Genomic DNA, 26,044 nt, shown 5'->3' on the forward strand with positions numbered 1-26,044 from the left:
AGACCTGCAGCTCTGAAAGGATTAATACTGGGACAAAAAGGAGCCTTTGGAAGAGGCCAAGTTGCTCTCCCTGGAGTTCTGTCATCTATTCTGCGGAGAGGCTTCCTGACCTCCTGTTGCAGACTGGTCTGGAGCCAGGTGGCAGATACAGTTTTTGTGTGGTTTTTTTTTTAAGATTTATTTATTTTTATCTCTCCCCTTCCCCCTCCCTCTCCTCCCCCCAGTTGTCTGCTCTTTGTGTCCATTCGCTGTGTGTTCTTCTGTGTCTGCTTGCATTCTTGTCAGCGGCACTGGGCATGTGTTTCTTTTTGTTGCATCATCTTGTTGTATCAGCTCTCCGTGTGTGCACCATTCTTGGGCAGGCTGCACTTTCTTTCACACTGGGCAGCTCTCCATACGGGGCGCACTCCTTGTGCATGGGGCTCCCCTATGCGGGGGACACCCCTGCACACTCCTTGTGCGCATCAGTACTGTGCCTGGGCCAGCTCCACACAGGTCAAGGAGGCCCGGGGTTTGAACTCTGGACTTCCCATGTGGTAGGCGGACGCTCTATCCCTTGAGCCAAGTCCACTTCCCTACTACAGCATCTTGACTGCCCCCTCACTTGGCACAGGAACACCTCATCTACCCCATGGGCCACCCCATCCCTCCCAAATCCACCAGACATTAGGACCAGAGTTGTCTGAAAATGTCATTTTTATTTAAGCACAAAAATTGTGACAACATATACATTTGTACATGGGGGGTGAGGGGGAGATAGCAGAAAGTTTACAAGGGCCTGGCCTCTGCCATCATTCAGTGGCTCTGGGGCTGAGTGGGCTGGAAGCCTGTGGGCAGCCTTACGGTGGGCCCCAGGTCCCACAGGCAGGCTGCCATTTTGGGGAAGTCCTCTCAGTCTACACACCACTCTGACAGGGTGCAGGCTCTAACTATGGACTCCTGGATGCCCATCACAGTGACACACCTCCTGGGGAATCCCCAGGACAAGCGTAAGGCGACCTAGACTCTACCAGGGGGACGGGGAGAACCCTGGGGATTAGCCTCAGGGTTCAAAGGAGGCTCATCAGTCCAGCCTGAAGAATGCAGTTCTGGACTGCTTGCCCTTGCCCCCCACCCCAAGGGTCACAGAAACTGGTTACTGATGGTGGGAGGTACAGGTGGGGGCCTAGAATCTGAGGCTAAGGCAAATGGTGGCTGTCCCTCATGAAGAGAGGAAATAAAAGCAAACAGAGTCAAACCAACCATACCAGGACAGTCAGATCCCACCCTCCTAGAAAACTAGCAAAGGCTTGGGCAAGACAACTTGGGGTCAGTGTGTCCTGTATTCTTCCCCTTTCCACCCCCCAAATCTCAACCAATCTCACTGCACATTCAGGAAATCAGTAAGCGGGAAGGGCCCCAGAAGGCTCCATAGGGCACAAGGTGCTGCCTATACCAGGAGGTACAGCGGGCCTGAGGGCTATGAATCTGTTTGCGAGAAGAACCGGGGATGGCCAGGCCAGAGGCTCTGGCAGCCCAGAGACCAGCCCAGAAAAGCCTGGGGAGCAGAGCTGCCCACCCACCCAGACTGCAGCTCCTCTAAAGTGGAGCCCTTGGGAGGCTGCCCCAGCCTGGGCAGGAAGGGCAGGAAGGGCAGGACTGCGGAGGCCACAGGCTGGGTCTGTGAAGTCAGATTCAGGTCAGACCTATTTGGGGAGGAGTGGAGTCCCAGGACCCTGGTGGAACTAAAGCTCCAGGTGGGGTTGGCCCAGCTGGCCAGCGGACCCAAGTGTGTGTGTTGGGGGTGGGGTGGGGAGAATATCAATCAGTCCTAGTGCTTCCAGAGAGAGAAAAGTATCCTACCAAACCATCACCAGAGAAAGAAAAACAGTTTTGAGTTTTTTTCTCTTCTCATGTGTAAAAAAAAAGTCCCTGGCCCTCCCTCCCCTCCCTTGGGTGGAAGGGGAAGCTGGCTGCCGGGGAAGGAGGAAGAGCCACAGCAAGACTCTCCTCAGGTCTGCGCTGGGCAAAACCACCATATAAGGCACCCGTGGAAAGTGCAGCCCAGAAGGCAGGTGAGAGAAGATGTGGGGGCAGAGGGAAGAGAGAATGTGGGGAGGGCTAATTCCCCTGGAAGGCTCCTCGGGCAGCGGATGAGGCAGTGCTGCGGAAGGTCCTGTTGCTGAAGATGCCCTGGGAAAACTCCTCCTGGGCCTGCTGGAAGCTGGCCCCTGTCCGGCGGTACAGGGAGTGCACCTGGGAAGAGAAGCTGGAGTGAGAGGAGCCCGGCTTCTGGGCCCACCAGAACCTAGCCATCAGGGTTGTACTCCCAAAGGGGCAGCCAGGAACCAAGCCCGCCTGGCCCCCACCCAGAACCTTGAGAAAGTCGCTGAGCCTTTGAGGGACCAGGAGGCCCAACCGCAGTGGTGAAGAACGTCCTCCAGGTGAAGGCAGGAGACAGGTTCCAGCTTCCTCTGGTTTGCTGTTGGCCCAGCCCCACCACTCACCCGCTTGAGAAGGAAGAGTGAGAGCACGGCACAGAGGGTGAAGAAGCCAGCCACCACCATCATGATGATTGACACAGCCAAGAAGTCCTTCTTCAGTGCAGACAGGGCTGCAATCCAACCACTACAAAGAGATGGAAGAGGCCAGGAGCGCACAAGTGGGAGTGGGCCCTAGAGGTCCCCAGGACAGGCTCTTCTCTGAGCCAGGGACGCTCCTTGCAGCGCAGAGCTCTGTGGGCCAGAAACCCTTGGCCCACAAGACACCAGGCTCCTGGGAAGGCTGACAGGCCCCGCCCCACCCCAGCCCATCCCCTGCTGGGGTGTCAGAGATGGATTCACATGGGAATCTTGGGGCCAAGGGGCCTGGAAGGGAGGATGTAGCTGCTGCCATCAGCAGCGTGTGGCTGCACCTAGGCCTGCTGCTTGCGGGGTGGGGCGGGGAGCATGGAAAGCCTGGCTGCTCTCTCCTGAGGGCCCGCCCTCTGAGAAGGGCACCACTGGCCAACCTGCTGCATTTATGCTGTCACTTTGGTCCCTCCCAGGGACAGCCCCTCTGCCTTCCTCCCCCAGCTCTGCCTTCAGTCAGTCATGTCACCTTCCTAAACTCCAGTGTCCTTATCTGTAAAAGGGGATAATATCTTCACTTCCTGATTTCAAAACTTAGTACAAAGCTGCAATAATCAAGACTGTGGTACTACAAGTGCTAATAATAGAATGGTATATGGAACTATATATATATATATAAAGTGTGGTATTAGCATAAGAACATAAAGACCAGTGGGATAGAACTGAGAACTCCAAAATAAACCCACACATCTATGGCCAACTGATTTTGACAGGGGTGCCAAGATCATTCAATGGGGAAAGAACAGTCTTCAATAAATGGTGCTCAGACAACTGGATATGCAAGAGAATGAAGTTGAAGTGCTACCTCACATCATATACAAAAATTAACTCAAAATGGATTAAACACCTTTAAAGAGCTAAAACTATAAAACACTTAGAAGAAAACATAGGGGGAAACCTTCATGACCTTGGATTTGGCCATGGTTTCTTAGACAGGACACAAAAAGTACAGTGACAACAAAAAGTAGATGAATTAAAAACTTTTGTACATCAAAAGACACCATTCAAGAGAGTAAAAAGACACTACACAGAATGGGAGGAAATATTTACACGTCATGTATCTAATAAGGGCCTTGTATCTAGAATATGTAAAGAATTCAACAATAAAAAGCAACCTGGGGGAGAGGATGTGGTTCAAGTGGTTGAGTGCCTGCTTCCCACATGGGAGGTCCCGGGTTCAGTCCCCGGTGCCTCCTAAAAACAAAGCAAACAATAAGCAAACAAACAAAAAAAACAACTCGGGGAGCAGATGTGGCTCAGTGGTTGAGTGCCAGCTTCCCACAGGCAAGATCCTAGGTTTAATCCCTGGCCCTGGTACCTCAAAAAAAAAAAAAGAAAAAAAGCAACTAATTAATAAATGGGCAACTCTTAAAATAAATAACTAAATATATTACAAGGTCCTGGGTTCAATCCCTGGTTCCTCCTAAAATAAATAGGCAAAAAATTTGAATAGACATTTCTCCAAAGACACAAAATGAATGGCCAAAAAGCACAGGAAAAGATGCTTAATGTCATTAGTCATTGGGGAAATGTGAATTAAACCAGAATGAGATACTAATTCATATCCACTAGTATGGCTATAAGAAAAATAAATGAGTAAGTGTTGATGACAATGTGGAGAAATGAAAACCCTTGCACATTGCTGGTGGGAATATAAAACGGTGCAGTGGCTGAGAAAAACAATCTGGTGGTCCCTTAGTAAGTTAAACACAGAATTACCATATAACTTGGCAATTCCACTCGAGGTATAAATCCTAAGGAATTAAAAACAGGTGTTAAAAAAAAAGCAAAAAATTATGCAAATGTTCATAGCAGCAGTGATCACAATAGCCAGAAAGTGGAAACAAACCAAATATCCAACAGATGAATGGACAAAACAGTGTAGAATATCCATACAAAAGAATATTATTTAGCCCTAAAAAGAAATGACATTCCAATATATGTGACAACATGGGGGAACATTGAAAACATTACACTAAGTGAAAGAAGGCAGGGCGGCGGACTTGGCCCAGTGGTTAGGGCGTCTGTCTACCACATGGGAGGTCCGTGGTTTAAACCCCGGGCCTCCTTGACCCATGTGGAGCTGGCTCATGTGCAGTGCTGATGCGCGCAAGGAGTGCTGTGCCACGTGGGGGTGTCCCCCGCGTGGTGGAGCCCCACGCGCAGGGAGTGCGCCCCATAGGGAGAGCTGCCCAGCGCGAAGGAGGGTTTGCAGCCTGCCCAGGAATGGTGCCCCACTCACGGAAAGCTGACACCACAAGATGACGCAACCATAAGAAACAGATTCCCGTGCCTCTGCCAACAACAGAGGCGGACAGAGAGGACCCAGCGGGTGGACACAGGGAGCGGACAACTGGGGTGAGGGGGGGAAGGGAGAGAAATAAATAAATATTTAAAAAAAAAAGGCAGACATAAAAAGCTACATATTGTATGAATCCATTTATATGAAATACTGAGAATAAGCAAATTCATAGAGACAGAAAGTAGTTCGGTGGGTACCAGGAACTGGGGGAAGAGAGTCAAATGGGGAGTGACTGCATAATGTTCTAGAACTAGATAGTGGTGATTGCTACATAACATTGGGAATATACTAAATGCCACTGGCTTGTATACTTTAAAATGGTTAAAATGGTAAATTTTATGTTATGTGTATTTATTACAATTAATTAATAAATAGAACTGATAACCAAAAAAGGGGGGGAGAAGGAATAATGTGAGGTGAGTTACGAAAATGGTCACAGAAGGGCTCTGAAAAGGCATCAGGAAGCTGGAGTCTGCAGAGCTCACTGAGTCCAGCCCCCACCAGTCAGGGCAGTGAGGGGCAGAGTCAGGACCAGAACCCAGGCCTTCTGATTTCTGGCCAAGGGTACACACACATCAGCAGTTATTGACCACAGTCTTTCTACCAGGATCTTGCTGAGGGTAATAAGTAATGAAACTGGGACACTGATCAAGCAGAAGAGGGCCCACATTAGAGACAGCAAGGCAAGGAGGAAAAAAGTTGGTGGAAGGTGCGTGCACTTTCTCCAAGGGCAAGGTGAGTCAGTCCTCTGCCCTCTTCTCTGGACCTGCTGGCTCTGCCAGGGGAGGAGACCAAAATAGTACAGTCCTTGCAGGCTCAGGCTTTCAGCCAAGGGCCAGCCTGACCTTTCTGCAATGCTCCCTGTGTATTGGGGCAGAAAGGAAAACATCAGCCATCAGCTTTTCTTTTTGAGACTAATTTTGAGCTAAGGACTGCAGTTTCCAGAAAACTCAAGCCGGCTTGTCTGGGGAAGGTTTGAGCCTCATCTCCTGAAGTTACAGGGTCCCTGGAAAAAGTCACAGCTCAGGGTGTGAAAGAGCCAGGGCAGTTGATTAAAAAACAAAAATAATAAAATACTCAATAGTGTTTAGTTTTTTAGTAAATCAATGAAGTCAAAATGACAACTAGTCATCTAATATATTTAATATAATAGGCACTACATACTCTACCAATTTTATCTTCAACATCTGTGCCTTATTTTGACTATAACAAATTTCAGTAAGTCAGAAAGGGGGCACTGCCTTCATCAAGGTCTAGCTCTGAGGACCCTCCCAGGGAAAATTTGAAAGTCACCTCAATGAAATCTTCATGACCACCTGAGAAAATGAGCCAGGAATAGCTGCTTTTTTTTCTCACTATAAATTTCTCTGTAACCAACTTAGAAACAGAAAGACCAGAGCAACCATCAGCAGCTGCCAAACCCAAAGTTGTCCAAGGCCTGTGGAAGTAGCGCCAGCCTCTAGGAGGGCATGGCAGGAGAGGAGGGGGCTGCAATCCAGTAAAGGACACAGGCCTGGCAGGCTAAGGATGCAGGCCAAGTTCACCCATGAGATCCCAGAAAGTGGAGAGCAAGGCAAGACAGTTAAGTGACTACTGGTGAGGACAGGAAGAGGGAGATCCTTCCTTGGCTTATAGCCAAGTTGGGCCACCCACCCCTCCCTGTGGAAGACGGGTCACCTGAGAGACCCCCTAGGAGCTAGGAAACAGGGCAAGAGAGGCTGAGCCCCACATCCAAAGTATCATTCCCTGGGAAACGGACTTGGCCCAGTGGTTAGGGCGTCCGTCTACCACATGGGAGGTCTGCGGTTCAAACCCCGGGCCTCCTTGACCCGTGTGGAGCTGGCCCATGCGCAGTGCTGATGCGCACAAGGAGTGCCCTGCCACCCAGGGGTGTCCTCCGCGTAGGGGAGCCCCACACGCAAGGAGTGCGCCCCATAAGGAGAGCCGCCCAGCGCGAAAGAAAGTGCAGCCTGCCCAGGAATGGCGCCGCCCACACTTCCCGTGCTGCTGACGACAACAGAAGCGGACCAAGAAACAAGACGCAGCAAATAGATACAGAGAACAGACAACTGGGGGAGGGTGGGAATTAAATAAATAAATAAATCCTAAAAAAAAAAAAAACCCAAAAACAAAGTATCATTCCCTCTGTGCTGCCCCAGGCCTCACCTGTCCCCAAGGCCAGGGATGCCGACCATTTGGATGATGTAGATTCCTATTTGACAAAAAAATACAAAGAAGAACACGAAGAAGCTGAAAGAGTTGTCAGACCTGTGGAAAGAGTGGGAAAGAAGTCACGACAGGGCTCGGGTCCCATTTTGCAGCTGTCCTCACTTGGTATGGGAGCTGCAGGACCAAGCTGGGAGAGGAGGTACCCTCCAGAGGACCAGCTGCAGGGTCCTCACGCATTCTGATAGGCTCAAAAGTCTAAGCCAAAGGGATAAATCTAGTAACAGAACTATAGACCTGGTGGAGGAGAAAGGTACATGGGGAGTAGGGAACACCAGTCAAAACTCTAAAGGGTTGAGCCCCTCCAGCTCTGCCCTCGAGGCCTAGAATTCCATGGGGGTTTGGATCCTGCCTACTCAATACATGGGATGGTTTGGCCGCTGCCCCACTCCTTCTCCCAGTGGCTTGCTGGGCTCCCAGCCCTGAAGGAATCAGCTCTGAGGTACAATTCCAGAACCCTGAGGGGTCTGTAAGGTGGATCCGTTAATGTGAGGAGCTGGGGAGGTGGTGGGGCAGTGTAAGTAATTGTGGAGAGTGAAGCCACTGACAGCACTTGTCAAACTCTGTGGGTGCACACTCTAGACCCTCAGAAGGGAGGACCCTAAGAAGGGTCTCCTCCCTCCTCCCAGGGACTAAAATCCACCCCCACCCCACCCACACACAGACTGGGAGCTGTGAGAGGGCAGGTAAGGCTCCTGATCCCTACGAGGACAGGGCCCCGGGTGGACCTCAGATACTATGCCAGGGCCCCAAGCAAAATGGCTCCTGATCCCTGTCTGCTCTGGCTATTGGTGGGAATGGGAAAGTGAATTTCCCCTCATTCTATTCTGCTCCGAGACTGGGATGGGGCCCCAGGATTATGAGCCTAGACCTGCTACCTGAGATACCAGCCATATACACACTCATTCCTTACCCCAGCCCCACTCACCTGAAGGCCTTATAGGTAGGTCGGTACCAACAAATGAAAGCACACGGGGTGAAGATCAGAAACCACAGGATAGAGAGGCCAAAGTCCACTCCCCTGGTGCTGTCGGTTGAGAACCAGGCCAGGCAGGCAAGCAGGTTCAGAAACAGAGTCACTGAATGCACTGAGGAGGAGAGAGATAGGGGCTTGCACTGGGGTAGCTGAAGGGCTCCCCAACATGGCAAACCACCCCCTGGCAGAGGAAAAGAGGTCCTTGCTAGGAGGGCAGCTGCAGAAATAGTAGAGGACGCTGGTTTGGATGACCTTAGGCAGGGTCACTTTCCATAGTCTGTCTGGTTTTGTGGGATCTCAAATGCGGGGGACCAAACCAGGCTCCCAAAAGGCCAGGAACTAGGAGGCAGGAGGAAAAAGGTTTGAAGTCCTCTCAGTAACTCTTTTCCCCAGCCCTGGATGCCTGGATGGCCCACGATGGAGCTGTGGAAAAGTCATCCCTGCTTACCCCTAGCTGAGGGGGGCCTGTGGGGAACGCAGGCCTACACCTGAGGGCACCTGATCCATGGTCTGGACTGTCCACCTCAGACACGGAGGATGCGGGAGTGTGCAGAAGGCGGGGACCTAGAAGCAGCAGCCAGAGGACCGACAGTGCTCTCGAGTCCCACCCCTTTCCCCCCAGAGCTCGGGGCAGGAGCAGGACTCACACATCCACAGGTAGTAGAGCATCTTGCATGTCCGCTGGTAGTCAGCAGGGATCTCGGTGGAGAAATCCTGGTAGAAACAGGGTTTGATGGGGCACCACGAGGGCAAGGGTGGCCAGTTGTTCTCTCTCACTGTGTGGAAAGAGGACAGTGACGAGTGAGAGCCCAGCTTCAGAGGCAGCGCTGAGGGGTGGGCACACTGGCCCAGTTTATGGGCCAGACCAGGCTGCCAGAGGGGCTCCAGCACCAGGGCTTGGGGGTTTCAGGGAGCATGGAGTGGGATGGGAGCAGCTCACTCCAAGATAATGGGCCCCCAAAGCACTGGGAAATACCCCAAAGCACTGGGAAACACAGAGAGCTAAATGTGTAAGTTTTTGTTTTTATTGTCTTTTTTAAAAATGATAAATAGATCACATAAAATGTTACATTAAAAAACATAAGAGGTTCCCATATCCGCCACTCCCCACCCCACCCCACTCCTCCCACATCAACATCCCCTTTCATCAGTGTGGCACATTCACTGCATTTGGTGAGTGCACCCTGGAGCAGTGCCACACCGCATGCACCACAGTTTACATTGTAGTTCACACTCTCCCCCAGTCCATCCAGTGGGTTACGGCAGGATATACAATGTCCTGGCATATGTCCATGCAATATCATTCAGGACAACTCCAAGTCCTGAAAATGCCCCATATCACTGATGATTTTTATTAACAACCAGCTGATAAGCATGACAGCAGGGATTATCGTCATGACCAAGGAATTGTGGGACCAGTCACCCCAAAGCATCAAAGGATCAAAGAATCTTAGAGGTGGGAAGGAGCTCAGAAACAAGTTACATCCACCGGGACTAAACTGCAGGTCTCCTGACTTCCAACTCGCTGCTCTTCCCCAAGACCGGCACCATTCTAAGGTGAACAAGAGCTCAGCAAGACCTCCCAGCTCCCCCGGCAACAAGCAGGCTCAGGGAAGGCACTGGGAGCCCCGCGCAGCCTTCCTCACCGTGCAAGTTGGCCACAGTGTTCTGCAACTCCCGCTCCTTGCGTTCCAGCTCGGCAGCCTTCCTGTCCAGTTCTTCCTGCTGCCGGAGCAGACCGGCCTGGGCAGCAGAGGCCACGGCCTGGAGGGAAAAGGGTGGGGGCGGGGTAGCCGGACACAAGAGACAGAGGGAAGGATCAGCCCGGGCAGGAGAGCCAGCAGCGAAGTCCCAGAGGCAGGCCCAGTCCCCAGGAGTGCCTTGGGTACCAGGGTCCACCACAGGGAGGCCAAGGAGAGCTAGCTCCCGTGGCCCTCATACCACCTCTGGCCCTCAGCCGTCACCAGGGCCCTTCTCACCCCTTCATCACTGAGCGTGGGACAGGAAAACTATCCCAAGTGGCTTTCTCCTTCCTCCCCCATACCAGAGTCCAGGCAAGGTTAGTTAGTGACCTCTCGGGGTAACAGCAAAGTGAAAAGACGTCCCAAGAGACTACCCCGAGCCTCATGTGAAGGGTCAGCAGGGGTCTATGTGTGAAGGTGAAACAGAGCAAACCTGCTGGCAGTGAGCTGGGAAGGAAGGTTCTCGCGGGCAGTCTGTACCTGGGCCTTGGGGATTTGTGTTTAAGCACGCCCCTTTACACCCTTGCCCCAACCCCAGTAGTTCCACCTGGACTGAGATGATCACCTGAGCAATGACTGGTTACACCCCAGACAGCCCCTTGGGCATGGCCCTGCCCTGCCCGGCTTTCGCCACTTGCAGAGTCCAAGCTTTATCCCCACTTCAGGCTGAGTGGGGCCCCTGGGCGAGGTAGCCAGGGCACTGGAAGTGAAGCTGAGCAGAACTAGTCCCAGGGCCGGGTGCTCGAGGCCAGGGCCCGCTCCTGTTGGGTGCTGCAGCTGTTTGGGCCAGGTTCCTCCTAAAGAATGAGTCTATGGCTCTTTTTTAGGGAGTAGACAGCAAACAGGTCATCTCATAGGATTCCAGGCCCGGCAGGTGCACACGCACATGTATACACACACACCTTCCCCCTCCCTCCAAAAGCACTTCTCCAGAGAGCTAAAGTTGCCTTCAGAGGTAAACTTCAGGCCCTGGAGACAGAAGCACGACTAGTACTGACCACACTACACTACACTGAAGGTCCCAGCCCCCTCTCCCCAGGTCTGTGGTTCAGCTGAACAGGACCCAGGTCCCTGTAGCACCCCCACCCAGATGAACCAGCAAATCTGGCACCCCTGCATCCAAGCCTCACCAACAGAGGGTTCTAGGATCACGGGAAGGGTCCAGGCACCAAGGCCCGGCCAGACCTCGGGAGCAGCCTGGGCCCCGCAAGGGGCCAAAGCCCAGCTCGGGCAGGCCCCAGGCACCTTGCCCTCACTCGTGCTCGTCTGCACTCTGCCTACCTTGGGAAGCTTTCGCATGCAGCTGTCTCTGAGAACACTATCTCCTCCTAGCAGCATCTGCCTCTCTGAGAGCTCGCTCACTGCCAGGAACCTGGTAGGCAGGAACTTGCTGGCCTGTCTAAGCAGGAGCTGCAACACACAACTCCACTGTGGGCCTCGCTCACGGGGACAGCGAGGAGCATGGGGACAGGGCAGTGAGGCAGAGCCGAGTGCCAGGCACATGGCAGACAAGAGTCACAGTATTTGGAAGGGACAAAGGAGAACAGGCAGGAATAAACGAGGTCAGGAAGGAAGAGATGCTGGGCCCAAGGAGGTTCTGGAGCGGCACGGCAAGAGCAAAGGCTCTCGAACGATACCAGGGATGCCAGCCTGCTCAGGAGAGCTTTTTTTTTTGGTGGTGGTGGTGACAGGTGGTATGGGGAAGGGAATGTCAGTTGGCAAGGCGGTCCCTCCACCTGTGAGGATTAAAGTGGCCAGCTCCAAAGAAGTCAGCAAGAGCTCTCCTCGAAGGGGAACGAGGGCCTAAGGCCTTCTGCCCATCTCCCAACCTCAGGACTCAACTACCGGCCTTGGTGCATCCCTCTCTGTAGAGGAGACGCCACAGTGTTCTCTGTTCACAGTACCTGCGGGGTTGGCTGGACTGGTTCCACTGAGGGCTGGAGAACCGCTGGCTGTGAGGGCCCGGGGAACTGCGGGACGGGAACTGTGGTCGCTGCATTTGTCTGTGTGGGACAGAGCAAAGGAGACAAGTGAGTGCCACGAGTTTGGGAGGTGGGACAAATCCACTGCAGGGTCAGATGCCCAGGAGCACCTGGTAGCTTGGGATCCGGTCTGTGAGGGGCCCTCGCTTGGGTCTGCCCTGGGCCTGCCTCTGCCGCTTTCCACCCGACAGGCCCCTGGCCCGGGCCTCCCTCCTGCACTGCCCTGCCCTCCTCAGGGCAGGCTGCCCTGCTCAGCTGGGGCCCAGATCTCAGGTCCCAGGGGGAGGATTTCAGAGAGCCTCTGGTGCCTGTCCCCGCTGCCCCCCAGCCCCGAGTTCACTCTAGGATGTTTCTTTGAGGACTGTAGCTCCTCAGAGCTGTCTCCATCTCTGCCAAGAATCGCTGCTCCCAATACCCCACCCAAAGGGCCAGAGGATGAAGAATGCTCACCCACCTCTGAGAAGGGGTTGAATTCAGCCAGGCCACCCTGAGGTGCACTGGTCAGCTGGGTCACTGAGGGGTCCTGAGAAGGCAAACAAGGGCCATTTAGACACTGGGGAGGGGAGAGAACCTTGGGAGTTGAGGGGTAGCAACACTTCTCGGCCCTTCCCCAGGCCAGCAGGTCAGCCCAGCAACACTGGCTGAAGCGAGGCTGGGGACTGTCCCTCCTAGGGCCCTGACAAGCCTCTCCTGAGGGCCCCTGAGCTCAGCTCCAGCCGCACCACAGCTGCAATCTCTTCTCCCGTTCTGAAACAGGAGAGGGTTCAGCCAAGCTGACTTCCTCGGAGAGACCCAGCGCAAGCGTGACTCTAAGTCCTGGAATGGCCCTTCGTGTTCTTGTCAGTGTCCTTCACAGCTCTAATTCATAGTCTTTTCCTCCAGGGAGTGGGGTTTGGGGAGGCAAGGAAAGAGGGGTAGTTGGATAGAGACTTATTTTACACTTAATAACTTTTCTACAGTCTTTTATTATTTTATAGAAAGCATTTATTAATTTTATTTTTAAAGGACAGTTCAAGATACTGGAACAAAATCGTGCTGTTGTCAGAGCTTTCCTCATAAAATCAGGCACACTTGCTATGAGTACAGATATATATATATGAAGGGCTCAGATAGAGAGCCAGGCAAATGTTTTTGTTTGTTTCGTTTTTGTTTTTTCTAGATTATTTCCAAAAAATGTAAAAATGCCTCAGAACACAGCCTTTCCCCGAGTTTTCAGTCCTCCTTTCCCCATCTGATCTTAGCTGGAGGCCAGCCCTTCTGCCCAGGGCCTGCATGGGCCCGCTGTCCTCTCCGAAGGCCTAGTGGCCTCCCTCTTGGCCTGTCTGCCCCTTTCCCCTCTCCTTCCCTGCCCTGGGAATGGTGCTCGGGTCCAGCTTGGCAGCAGGGCCTTGGTTCTGGAGGAACAGCCCTGAATGGCAGACGCCTGCCCCTGGCCTCTGCCAGGGCCCCAACTGTCCTTGGGGCCTGGAAGAGTGTCTGCCTATCCTCAGCACCTCACCTTCCACCCCCCTCCACTCATCCAGAGGCTCACTGTCCTCCAGGGCCAGCCTCACCTCCACCAGGAAGCCTCCTCAGACTGAACTCTTAAAATACAACATTAGCTAGACCCTCAGGGATCAACCCCTTCAATTTACAGATGAAAAACCTGACACTGGCCATGGTGAAGTAAACTGTTGGAGGTCTCAACAGGGGGGTGCCCTCTCTACTCTGAACATTTATAGAGCTGAGGATCAACACTGAATGTGTTCTCTGACTTTCTCCCATATACTGACTCTCTTCCCATCCAGACCACTAGTTCCTAGGGGGTGAAAGTATGCTCAACCCTCCCCTGGGTTGAACCCAGAGCAGGGCAGAAGCTGGAACTCACTAATCTCCTCTGCAAAAGAGACTGTGACCATGTCCTTTCTGCTGGACACCACCCCTACTCTGGAGGCTCCTGCAATTTGCACAAAGTGACAAGGGAGGCCAGTTGGGCAAAGAGAATGGCAGGGAGCCCTGAGATGATCTGTTGGCTGAACAACAGACAGTTATATTCCAGAATTACTGGGCTGGCCTCCAGCAAGGAAGATTTGGGGCTCAGTATATATTCCCCTTTCAGACTCAGCAGACACAGATCACAGCTGGGAGAGTGAGATGAAGCCAGTGAAATCAGATCACCATCCACAGAACTGGTTACTCGAGTCTGAGCCACTACAGGAGGGGACAGCAGAGGGGTGGCCCTGGTAGCAGTTTCAGGTGCTGGCAAACATACACCTGGCCAAGGAATACACGTTGAATAGGCATCTTCCTGGCCCAGAAAGAGATGTCATTTCCTTTACCAATGTCAGCCAGAAGTGAGTCTGGGATGGAGTAGGGGTGGGAGGCTGAACGCCCTGGTCCACACTGATCCCTCCTCCTTCTTCTAAAGTCTCAGGCTCAGCCCCTGGACCCCTCACTGGGCACACCATGAACAAATCCTGCCTCCACTAAAAGGCTGTAAACTCTGTAGCCAGGTGTATCTGTGCCAAATTCATATTTCTAGCTCCCTGGTGCTTGGTGAACTGCCTGATGGAGAGCACAAGCTCAGCAAATGCTTGAGAATCCAAATGATTGCATGCTGCAGGCTATCTCTACCTTCCTTTAGAGGTACTGCCCAAACGCCAGGGCACCAAGAAAGGGAGGGCATCTGTATCACACTGGCAAACCAGGAGCACACTGTCTGGAAAAGGAGCCTAGAACTCTGTGAAACATGTGAAACATTTCTCATCTGAGGAAACTTGGGCTCTTCCTCAAAGATGTGAGTAGCTTCAAAAGAAGCTGAGCGGGAAGCAGACATGGCTCAAGCATTGAGTGCCCACATCCCACATGGGAAGTCCCAGGTTTGGTTATTGGTACCTCCTGAAAAAACAAAAACAACAAACATTAAGCAAAACAAATGATAAAACCAACTCGAGGAAGCCAATGTGGCTCAGTGGCTGAGCGCCGGCTATCCACATACAAGGTCCCAGGTTCAGCCCCTGGTACCTCAAAAAAAAAAAATTAAAGAGAAGCTGAGTCCTGGTGAGAGAGGGGGGAGAAGGGGAGACTGAGGGAAGAAGCTGGCACTTACTGAGTTTCTACTATGTGCCAAGCTCACCACACACTTACAACAGTGAAGTGTTAGACACCCCCGAGTTGGCGACTACTGTCAAGCTGTCAGAAAAGACGGCTCTAAAGAGTGACATGGAAGGCTTTGGTAACAGATGATGGAGATGGTGGCACAAGTGTTTTCTATACATGCTACCACAATAAATTTAGATAAATTAAAAAGAAAAGAAAGAAAAGTAGGCTCTGCCCACCTCTCTCAACTGCTCATTGAGAGAACAAAGCCCCACTGCCTTAAAGCATCTACTGCCTGCCATGAACGAACTTCTCTTCAGTCCAGTCAGCTTCTGTGCTCCGCGGCTAAGATGAGGAGCCCTGAGCGAGCAAGGCTCCAACACACCTCCTCGTTTAATTACAACAACCCTGAGAGGGAGGTATATTTATAGTTTGCAGGTAGAAAAAAAGGCCAGTATGAGCTGGTTCTTGGGGCACACCCTTGCAAATAAGGACTACACCGACTGGCCTTGGCAGGGACACTCTGAGTCACAAAAAGGCAGTCAACAGCATCAGTCTTCTTTCCCCCTCACCAAGCACAACTGGCTCTTAAGTGGGTCAAGTACCTATTTAAAAGGATGACCAGGGCTAAATTTCACCTACAGAGAAGAAGTAACCTAAAACCTCTCTCAGTGCCTCTACTGAGTTTATACCAAAGCAGCAGCTCCTAAACTCAGTTCTTTTCATTCAGCAACAGTTACAAAATCGTGTGGGCCATGCCAAGATGAAGAGGGCCCCAGCGCTTGCCCTTCTGAATCCACGCTCTGGTAGGTCAGACAAGTGCACACACGAAGGTGAGCTGGGCACTGTGGTGAGGTGCGTGCACACTGCTGTGGAGCCGGGACCGAGTGGTGACAGCACGAGGGAAGAGACACTGAGGAGCGCCTCGAGGAAGGCAGGATTCCAAGAGGAAGAAGGTGAGCAAGGGCCCAGGGCAGTAAGGCTCATGGCAGCTCCGGGCAGGGAAACACTCCTGTCTAGCTGGGCTGTGAGGTAAGGGAGAGGAAAGTGGCAGGCAGGGTCAGGCTGGAGCTCTGCCCTCAAGGGCCATGAAAAGCACACTTGTTTCTGCGGCTGGAAATGTCTTTCCATGGGTTTCACTGGTCCTAGTTATGCTTGAGCTCACTGTTGATTTTTCCTTACTTTCCCATCCTATGCTCCACGCATGCTCCCAGTGTGGGGAGTTTATTTCAAGCCCCAAATAAATACTTACTGACTATCCTATAGCTAGAAAAAAAACAAAACAGGGTCTCTGAGGGCAAAATTCTCTCCAAGAATTAACACCAAATCTGCTCAAATTCTTCCAAACAACTAAAGAGGAGGGAACACTCCCTAACTCATTCTATGAGGCCAACAGCACCCTCAGACCAAAGCCAGAAAAAGACACCATAAGAAAAGAGAGACGAATATCCCTTATGAATATAGATGCAAAATTCCTCAACAAAATACTAGCTAACTAAATCCAACAGCACATTAAAAGAATTATACACCAAGATCAAGTAGAATTTATCCCAAGTATGCAAGGTGGTTCAACACAAGAAAATCAATTTCTATAATACATCACATTAAAAGAACAAAGGGGAAAAAACCCATGATCATCTCAATTGATGCAGAAAGGCATTTGACAAAATCCACCATCCCGTCTTGCAAAAACACTCAGAAAACTAGGAATAGAAAAAACTTCCTGAACATGATAAAGGGCATATATGAAAAACAGCTACCATCATACCTAACAGAGAAAGACAGATAGTTTCCCTCCTATGATCAGGAACAAGACAAGGATGCCCACTGTTCTCACTGTTATTCAATACTGTTCTGGAAATTCTGGCCAGAGCAATTAGGCAACAAAAAGAAATAGAAGTCATCTAAACTGGCAAGGAAGTAAAACTTTCCTGGGTTGCAGATGACATGATCCTATATATAGAAAATCCTGAAAAATCCACAACAAAGCTACTAGAACTAATAGATGAATTCAAGAAAGTGACATGGTACAAGATCGACACAAAAATAAGTAGTGTTTCTATACACTAGTAATGAGCAATCTGAAGAGAAAATCAAGAAAAAAATCCCATTTACAACAGCAACTTAATCAAATGTCTGGGAATAAATTTAAGCAAAAAAGTAAAGGACTTGTACGTGAAAAACTACAAAACATCACTAAAAGAAATCAAAGAAGACCTAAATAATTGGAAAGACATTCTGCGTTTATGGAGTGGAAGACTAAATATTGTTTTGCCATCAATTCTACCCAAAGCAATTTACAGATTCAACCCAATCCCAATAAAAATTCCAACAGCCTTCTTTGTAGAAATGGAAAAGCTGATCATTCGATTTACAATGAAGAATAAGGGGACACAAATAGCTGAAATGATCTTGAAAAAGAATGAAGCTGGACAACTCATGCCCCTGATTTTAAAACTAATTCTCATTAGGCAGCTCCAGGAACTGATCCTGGGACCTGGGACCTTCTGGAGTGAGAGAGAGGTGATTACTCTCTCGCACCACCTCAACTCCCTGTTCTGCTACATCTTCTTATTTTCTCTCCTCTGTGTCTCTTGTTGCACCATCTTGCTGCGCCAGCTCTCCCCATCAGCTAGCACTCCTGAACGGGGCGGCTTTCCCACACTGGGTGGCATTCCCATACAGGGTGGCACTCCCACGTGGGGCGACATTACTACACGGGCAGGCACTCCACATGGGCCAGCTTGCCCTTGCCAGGAGGCCCTGGGCATTGAACACTGGACCTCCTGTCTGGTAGACGGGAGCCCAACTGGTTGAGCCACATTAGTTTCCCTGGGAAGCATCTTAAAGACCTTGTATTAGGCAATGATTTCTTAGACCTTAAACAAAAGCATAGGCAACAAAATAAAAAATCGATTAATTGGGACCTCATCAAAATTAAAATCTTTTGTGCATCAAAGGAGTTCACCATGAAAGGAAAAAATAACCTGTACAATGAGAGAAAATACTTGGGAACTACGTATCTGATAAGGGTTTAGTACTCAGAATATATAAATAAATCCTACAACTCAAAACAGAAAGACAAACAACCCAATTAAAAAATGAGCAAAAGACTTGAACAGACATTTCTCCAAAGAAGATATCCAAATGGCCAAAAAGTACATGAAAAGATGCTACACAACATTACCCATTTGAGAAGTGCAAATCAAAACCACAATGAGATACTATTTCATACCCACTAGAATTGCTACTTTAAAAAAAAGGAAGTAACTAAGAGAATGTGGAGAAATAGAGACACTCATTCTTTGTTAGAGGAAATGTAAAATAGTGCAGCCACTGTGGAAGACAGGTTGGCCATTTCTCAGAAATTTAAGTATAGAATTATCATATATCCCGGCAGCCCAACTTCTAAGTATGGACCCCAAAGAATCAAAAGTAGGAACTGGAACAGATATTTTCATACGGATGTTCATAGCAGCATTCACAATTGCCAAAAGTTGTAAGCACACCAAGGGTCCATCAACAGATGAAGGGATAAACAAATTGTGGAACATACAAATAATGGAATATCATTCAGTTGTAAAAAGGAATAAAGTTCTGATACATGCAATAACATGGATGAACCTTGAAGACAACATGCTAAGTGAAATATGCCAGACACAAAAAGACAAATAACGTATGAGCTCACTGACATGAAATAATTAAAATAAGCAAATTCATAGAGTGAGAAACTAGAATACAGGTTACCAGAGACCACGGTGGGGGTAAAGAACGGGGAGTTAATGCTTAATTGGTATAGAATTTCTGTTTGGGGTGATGGAAAAGTTTTGGTAACGGATGATGGTGATAGTTACAGAACACTGTGAACATAATTAACTCTGAATTGCATATTTGAATGTAGTTGAAGGGGGAAATTTTAGGCTGCATATATGTTACTAGAATAAAAATTACAGGAAAAAAAACAGGACTGTACAACATAGTGAAACCTAATGTAAACTATGAACTCTAGTTAACAGCACATTTATAATAACACTCTTTCATCAATTATAACAAATGTACCACACTAAAGCAAAGTGTTCATAATAAGGGGGCGTGGTGGTTTAAAGCTGTTATGTACCCAGAAAAACATGATCTTAAGTCTAATCCATTCCTGTGAGTGAACTCATTGTAAGTAGGACCTTTAATGAGGTCCCTTCAGTTAAGGTTTGGCCCCCCACAATCAGGATGGGTCTTAATCTTATTTATAAGCAGAATGAAATTCAGGCAGAGGGACAGAAAGCCTGAAGGAGCAGCTAGAAGCTGGATATCTTCAGCCGGAAATTAAGAGAAGGGAGAGACCGGGATATGCAGCCATGTGCTTCGCCATCTGACAAACTAAGGACAAGTGATCGCCGGCAGCCAACCCCAGAATGCCTGAGTCTGGGGAGAAAGCATCGCTTTGATGATGCCTTGATTTGGACATTTCCCCCGTCTCAAAACTGTGAACCACACCCACTCCCCCTCCTCTCCCACTCCCATTTTTTGAAAAGAGTTTGAGAACCCACCAAAAGAGCAAGGTCAAGGGCAGGATGTGCAGAACTGTTCAGGAAATTAATTCCAAAGTACTCAGTCTCACATTTGAGGCTCTCTTGACCTGGCACTAGGACTCTCTTAAGCAGGGTCTCACCTCAGACTGAGCCTCTTGCCATCTCCCATTATCTGCTGACTTCTAAAGAAACCATTCCACACTAAGCTCTGGGTTAGGGGCACCAAGAAAAAGCCTTGCTTCCTGTTCTCAAGAGAATAGTGAGAATAAAATCGAAGCCAGGACAAGAAGCAGTAGTGCTCAATGCCATAACAGGCTAAGGGCAAATGTGACAGGACCCCAAGCTGTCTGCAGATTCAGGGAAGGCATATCTGAGGAGAGAGCTGGGTTGGATGCTGAGAGATGAGATTTAATTTTTAAAAAATTTTTTAAAGATTTATGTTATTTATTTCTCTTCCCTTCCCCCTACCCCTGGTCTGCTCTGTGTCCATTCGCTGTGTGTTCTTCAGCATCCCCTTGTATTATCAGGCAGCACCAGGAATGTGCGTCTCTTTTTGTTGCGTCATCTTGCTGCGTCAGCTCTCAGTGTGTGTGGTGCCATTCCTGGGCAGGCTGCACTTTTTTTTACACAGGGCGGCTGATAGATGAGATTTAGCAAGCAGTAAAGAGCGACACAAGAACGACCTTTGTCTGGGAAACGGACTTTGGCCCAGTGGTTAGGGCGTCCATCTACCACCTGGGAGGCCCGCGGTTCAAGCCCCGGGCCTCCTTGACCCATGTGGAGCTGGCCCATGTGCAGTGCTGATGCGCGCATGTGGAGCTGGCCCATGTGCAGTGCTGATGCGCGCAAGGAGTGCCCTGCCACGCAGGGGTGTCCCCGTGCAGGGGAGCCCCACACGCAAGGAGTGTGCCCCATAAGGAGAGCCGCCCAGTGCGAAAGAAAGTGCAGCCTGCCCAGGAATGGTGCTGCACACACGGAGATCTGACACAACAAGATGACGCAACAAAAAGAAACACAGATTCCCGTGCCGCTGACAACAGAAGTGGGCAAAGAACACGCAGCAAATAGACACAGAGAACAGACAACTGGGATGGGGGGCAGAGAAATAAATAAATAAATCTTTAAAAAAAAAGGAACGACCTTTGCAAAGACTCAGATTCTTTAAAAAGGCACTTGCATGTGTTTCAGGAATGGGAGGAGGCCATGGAGGCTATGGAGCTGTGTGTGTGCAGAGAGCCAGGAGGGTCAGGGAACCAGCCGGGAGAAGAGGCTGAGGCCTGGCTGTAAGTCTAGACTTTACCCTCTGGGCAGGGCGAAAGAATCAGGGACTTGTAAGCAGGGAGTGTCACGACCATCTCTGTCAACAGGAGGAGACCCCAAGGAGCGGAGGACAGAGGATGGCAGGAAGCCGGGCCAGAGACAAGGGTACATGTAGGTGAAAGTGAGGAGTACAGCTTGGTAGCTGAGGATGGAGAAAAGGGGATGGATGTCAGAGTCTCTTCTCAAGTATCTGCCACAGATGGCAACGCTCTGAGTTGGTCAGGGAATGGAGGGACTGCAGGGCAAGAAAGCGGGGAAAGGCAAAGGAAAGGAAGGGTCTGAAGGACCAGGCTGCTCCCTTGGGGGACTAGACACAGGGCCACCATTAACCAAGATAAGTGATCACAGCAAGAGAAGCAGGTCTTATCAGGGGGTAGGTATGGGGGAGGGGGAAGGAAAGGGTCTGAGAAGACACTAGAGTCAGATAGAGGTGGAGCATATCTGGCTGGATGTTTCCAGCTGAGAGTTGGAAATACTGGTGTGAGGCTCAGGAGAAAAGTCAGGGCTAGAGACTCAGATCTCGGGATCTCTGGGAGGTGGATGTTATACTGAGGCCACAGGAATGGAAGAGATTACTCTGAGGGATCAAGTGAGAAAAGTGCAACAGAGAGACCTCAGGGACACCCTTACATGTAAGAAGGTAAGAGTTATCAGTGTCAACGTAGCCAAGTATGGAGACTATTTCCAGACAGACGTGGTCAAATGAGCATATGCCAGGCTTCTGGCTCCTGAGTTCACTGGATCTGAGAGTGAGGAGGTGCCTGGAGCTGCAGCACAGGCTGTGGTGGTGGTGGGGGGGAGGGGTGGGGACAAAAAGAACACAGGAGCCAGTAATGACAGCAGGCAGAAGCAACTTTTGGTTCTTGGTGCTCCCTCACTTGAAACTCCCTTTTTCCACCTGCCAGGCTCTCAGCTCTCAGCCTGAGCCCTTTCTGCCACAGCTCCCTCACAAGTCTTTTGGGTATTTTCACTGCCTGTATCCTCCCCACAGCGTGATATCATTATCAGCAAGCACTTCTTAGCTCTCCTGCCAGATCAGAAGCCACAAACCTCACCCTATGCCCATTCGCCCTGATCTCCCACCCAGCTCTGCTGTGCAGCAGATGTCAGTGATTTGAACTAACTGCGAACAGCTCAAAAGGATACTAGCTGGACAGGTCACACCCAGCTAATGTAATCTACCCAGCACTCTTCTGTGAATGGGTGGCAAGTAGCCTCTGTTGCACTGGCTAAAGATTACCACTTCTCTGAACACAGGATTATCCTACACCAAGTGGCTCCAAAGAAAACTTAATGGAAGGGTAGAGCCAAAGTCCACCTCTTTCTGGTCAAGTGCTTCCTAACTCCATGCCTGGCTCCAGGTGATGAAAGGAGGTAAGACAGGAAGACCCCTTCTGGGCAGTTGTGCCCTGCCATTTTCAAATTTCTTGAGGTTTGAAATCATTTGGTGGTTTGGAGAATCCTAAAAGCTTCAATCTGGCTGGGAAATGGGAGGCCCTCAGCATCTGTGCAAGGAACTTCAAGCAACTTTGTTCACACCCAAATCACATTTCTGCCACCCCTTTCTCCTCCTACGGGAGAGAAATGTTCTAAATCTTTGGGAAACAGCCATACCACTAAGATTATCTTTGAACCACAAGGAGGCAATGTGTGAAAATGATATTGTGTGATCTGGCAACTCACGAAGGCTGAAAGGCTTTCTCTGTTCAGCAGCGACACCTATCCCACTCCCCTCCTTGAGATCAGTGCTGTCTGCCAGGGATAATCTGGCAGAAAGGCCAAGTAAGAATGCAGCCCAGACATTTGCCTGGGTGGTGTGATTTTTAGTGGACTGCTGAAAAATAAAATACACAGTAGAACCCCTACCCTTATTGTCCGTCCCCCCCCCATCCCTTCAACCACATGACAAATTTATTGAGAAACTTTTGGGGACAGACACCCTGGAACCAGCCCAAAGCAGGGACCCGTGTATCCAGAAGGTACAAAATAGATGTGCCATGATTAACAGAGGGATCAGGGTGTGCCAGAGGAGGTTGTGAAATCAGCAACACTCACTTGGCTTGCTATTTTCTGCTTCCTCATAAGAGTTTGGTAAACCTCTGCTGCACTCTTGTGACTTAGTGCTTCATTCACAACTCTCACTTTGCAGGAAGTTTTCCATAATCCCAATTATGCCTATATCCAAGGAAGAGGTCATAAATGTGCACATCACAGTACAGGGGTGTGCGTGGGGGGAGGGGGTAGAGTAGAGTAGCGAAGGGGTTGGTAAAGAACATGGATAAGGAAGTAGACTTAGAAGCACACTGGAAGTTTTATGGGATGCTATAAAAGTTAGCAGAAAAAGGGTTCTATGGCTGAATAACTCTGAGAAATGCTACATCAAGTACAATTAAATAAATGTGTTTATTGTAGGACTTCTTAGAGCCTTTAACAAACTCACAGGCTTTGTAAATCTTCAAGAAAAATGACCAAAGTCATTTGGCAACAGAACCTTGAGCGCCATTCAGGAGTGGTGTTACTCAGATCATAATCTGGGAGATGTTGTTTTCAAGTACTGTCTTAAAAAACCTAATACAATCTGTATTATTCCAGCCCCCGCAATGGGGAAAAAATTTAGCTAAAACTGATTTGTTACTTTCACCACGGCCAGTACTCCCATTTCAAGCTTGGTGACAATGGAGATAATGTTACATTCTTTCCTTAGTCCACCTATAATCCAAGGTAGTTTAATACCAATGTCCCAGTTTCAAAAACGTATAAAACAGCACACTCCTGGGAATGGGAGACGTAGGTCTGGGCCCCTTCCTGCTGTTAATCAGCTATAGACTTTGGCATGTCCTATCCTCATTGGGCATTTGAATTTCCTCATTTCTAAACCAAAGGGGTTAGAATAGATTTCTGAGGACACCCCCGGCTCTGTCAACCATGGACCCTGAACACAATTTTCGAAACCTGCCATTACATGAAGTGAAGGGAAAACAACTTTACTTTGAAAGGCTGACTCAGTGTGTCAGTTTCGAAGTCTATCACTTCTCCACCTGCCTTCTCCTGAACTCTGTGCCAACACTGAGTACGTGAGGCTGGGTTCACACCCAGTCACCCAAGGGCTGCACCCTCCCAATGCCTCAGCCCTGGTAGTCAGGGAAGCCAAGAGATGGCGGGCAGCTCTGATCAAGAGAGGGAGCTCAGGGGTTTCATGTCCCAAGCTGCTTCTCCTCACATAACTGTGCCAAGAGAGAAAAATTAAAAACAAAAAGCAAAAATACCCAGCCCAGGATGAGGTGGAGCAGAATTGCAGCCAGCCAGTTCTCTTATTCCCACACAGGATTCTACCCAGATGTTGCTATTTTCAATGACTACAGCTGCTTCCTGTACTGCCATATCCTGGGGCTTCCTGAGAGACAGTCTTGCTTCAATGCAGAAATTACTTCTACCATAGTTTGCACAATCATTTCTGGGGCTAGATATGTGGTTTGAGACTTCAAGCAGATGTTAATACTGGACAAAACTCAGTTCCACTCTCTTGCCCAACTGTCAGGGTTGGTGATAAGCTCTCTGAATTTTTGAACAGCTGACAGCTTGTCGGTCAGACAGCAGCAGGCATTTTATTCCTGATTCTGACAGGACCAAAAAAAGGCAAATTGTCAAACACCATACACATCAAAAGGCCACCTAGATCCTTATTAAAACTCAAACTCCAGCATTATACAGCAATTTCATAATTAAAGCAAAAGCAGTTACCAGAAGACACTGGCAAAAAAAAGAATGCAAAGGTTCTTTCTTTACTCAGCTAATAGAGATGATTGTTTGTCTGACTGAGAGACAAGGTCCTGCAAGAGATTAAGCTACAAAAGAAATGCTTGGAATTCCTTGATGTTTCAAGAAACAAGCTTTACCCAAATTTGCCCTGAGGTCTCCTAAGTCACCTTGAGACCAAGAAAGAAGCATAAAACTCACACTCTCTTAATGGCATATAATTACTTAATTTTCAAGTTTCCCTGTCTTTGATCAAGAAGGTTATGCTCTGCCCCTCAGGGATTCAAGGTGGGAAAGTGCATGCTGTGAGTCACAGGAAGGCCCCCTCCAAGGACTTCCTCTACACTTGCAGGAAACTGTGAAGCTGCCAATGTCCAAAATGAAAGACAAACAGGATGAGTTAACGTGCCTGGTGACATCCTGACAAAGCAGAAACATCAGGACTCATAAATCACCAGTCAGCACAAGTGTGTTTTCCTTGAACTAGCTGTGAGGAGACAAAAAATAAGAGGCCCAAGGAGCTTTGGTGGTTAAAAAAGTCCCAATATTTCCTCATGGAAAGAGAACATCCCTGTGCTCTCAGCTCAGAGGCAGAAAGTTTCTTGCTTTAAGAAGATTGTTTCTTTCTTATCAGTTGTTCAAAAGGCCAGGCCAGCTCATAGGCCCGTCCACCTCAACTACCTTGCCTCCACACACAAGCTCTCACCCGTCGTCCTTCCCTAACCTGGGTTATTCCTATCCGGCCAAAACCCACTCCAGACTAAACCCACGGCCAAGGGATAGAATTCCTATCAAGGTCAAATGTGCTATCTTCCTACCCTCTCACAGTCTTCCTGACAAATTTTGGGGGTTCTACACCTTGTACGCTAATTTGGCTGTTCGGAGGCTCTTGGGCCTTTCCTACGTTTCTCCATTCCAGCAGAGGCTTCCACCTCCTCATTGTGTTGCTGCCACCCCCTCTCCTAAGGTGAATCGGGCAGGTGTCTCCCCTAGACTGAGCCACATTTCCCCGCAGCACGGGGACGGCGTCACTTCTCTCCCTGACACTAGGGGATCTCTCCGAAAGTCAGACCATGCCCACTCCTTTCTCCTTTCCCAGCAGTGCCAGTCAGAAGGGCTACCTCGGAGTAGCCAGAAGACCCCACCTCCGACCCGGTTACAGCACCCCGCCCCCTCGCTGTTCCACCTGTTGTTAGTCCCGCCCCCTAGGCGCCACGATAGGCCAGCCCTCAGAGTCCGCTCTCCCATTGGGCAATTAGGCCGTCCCTCCTACGCCACGTCTCTGGGCTCTAGCGAAATAGGCCCGGGCGGCGGCCCTTGGCCCTAAAGAGAGCTGTGAGTTGAAGACTCTACCTGAAAGGGGTTTACGTCCACTGGGTCCGCGAAGGGGTTGGTGTCGAAAGCCGACATGGCGATCGGGGGCCGAAAGGCAAGCTCCGCAAGCGCTGCTGCCTCCCGGCACCCAGAGCCACCGGCGCTCTCCGTGTAGACCCTCCACTTCCGGGAGCGAGGCAGCCGTTCTGGCGC

The 26,044-nt window shown here is 49.8% G+C and overlaps 1 protein-coding gene across 1 annotated transcript; it reads right to left on the reverse strand.

Moving 5' to 3' along the window:
- Positions 1 to 678: 678 nt before the first annotated feature.
- SCAMP2 (secretory carrier membrane protein 2) lies at positions 679 to 26,044 on the reverse strand. The gene is made up of 9 exons (XM_004473459.5): positions 25,871 to 26,044; positions 12,292 to 12,360; positions 11,760 to 11,858; positions 9,760 to 9,877; positions 8,761 to 8,889; positions 8,066 to 8,225; positions 7,078 to 7,179; positions 2,487 to 2,607; positions 679 to 2,235 (listed from the first exon to the last, which is right to left on the reverse strand). The coding sequence occupies exons 1-9, from the start codon at positions 25,925 to 25,927 to the stop codon at positions 2,101 to 2,103; spliced, it is 990 nt and encodes a 329-aa protein (XP_004473516.2). The 5' UTR covers positions 25,928 to 26,044; the 3' UTR covers positions 679 to 2,100.

This window comes from Dasypus novemcinctus, chromosome 3 (assembly GCF_030445035.2).
Source record: "Dasypus novemcinctus isolate mDasNov1 chromosome 3, mDasNov1.1.hap2, whole genome shotgun sequence".
NCBI lineage: Eukaryota > Metazoa > Chordata > Mammalia > Cingulata > Dasypodidae > Dasypus > Dasypus novemcinctus.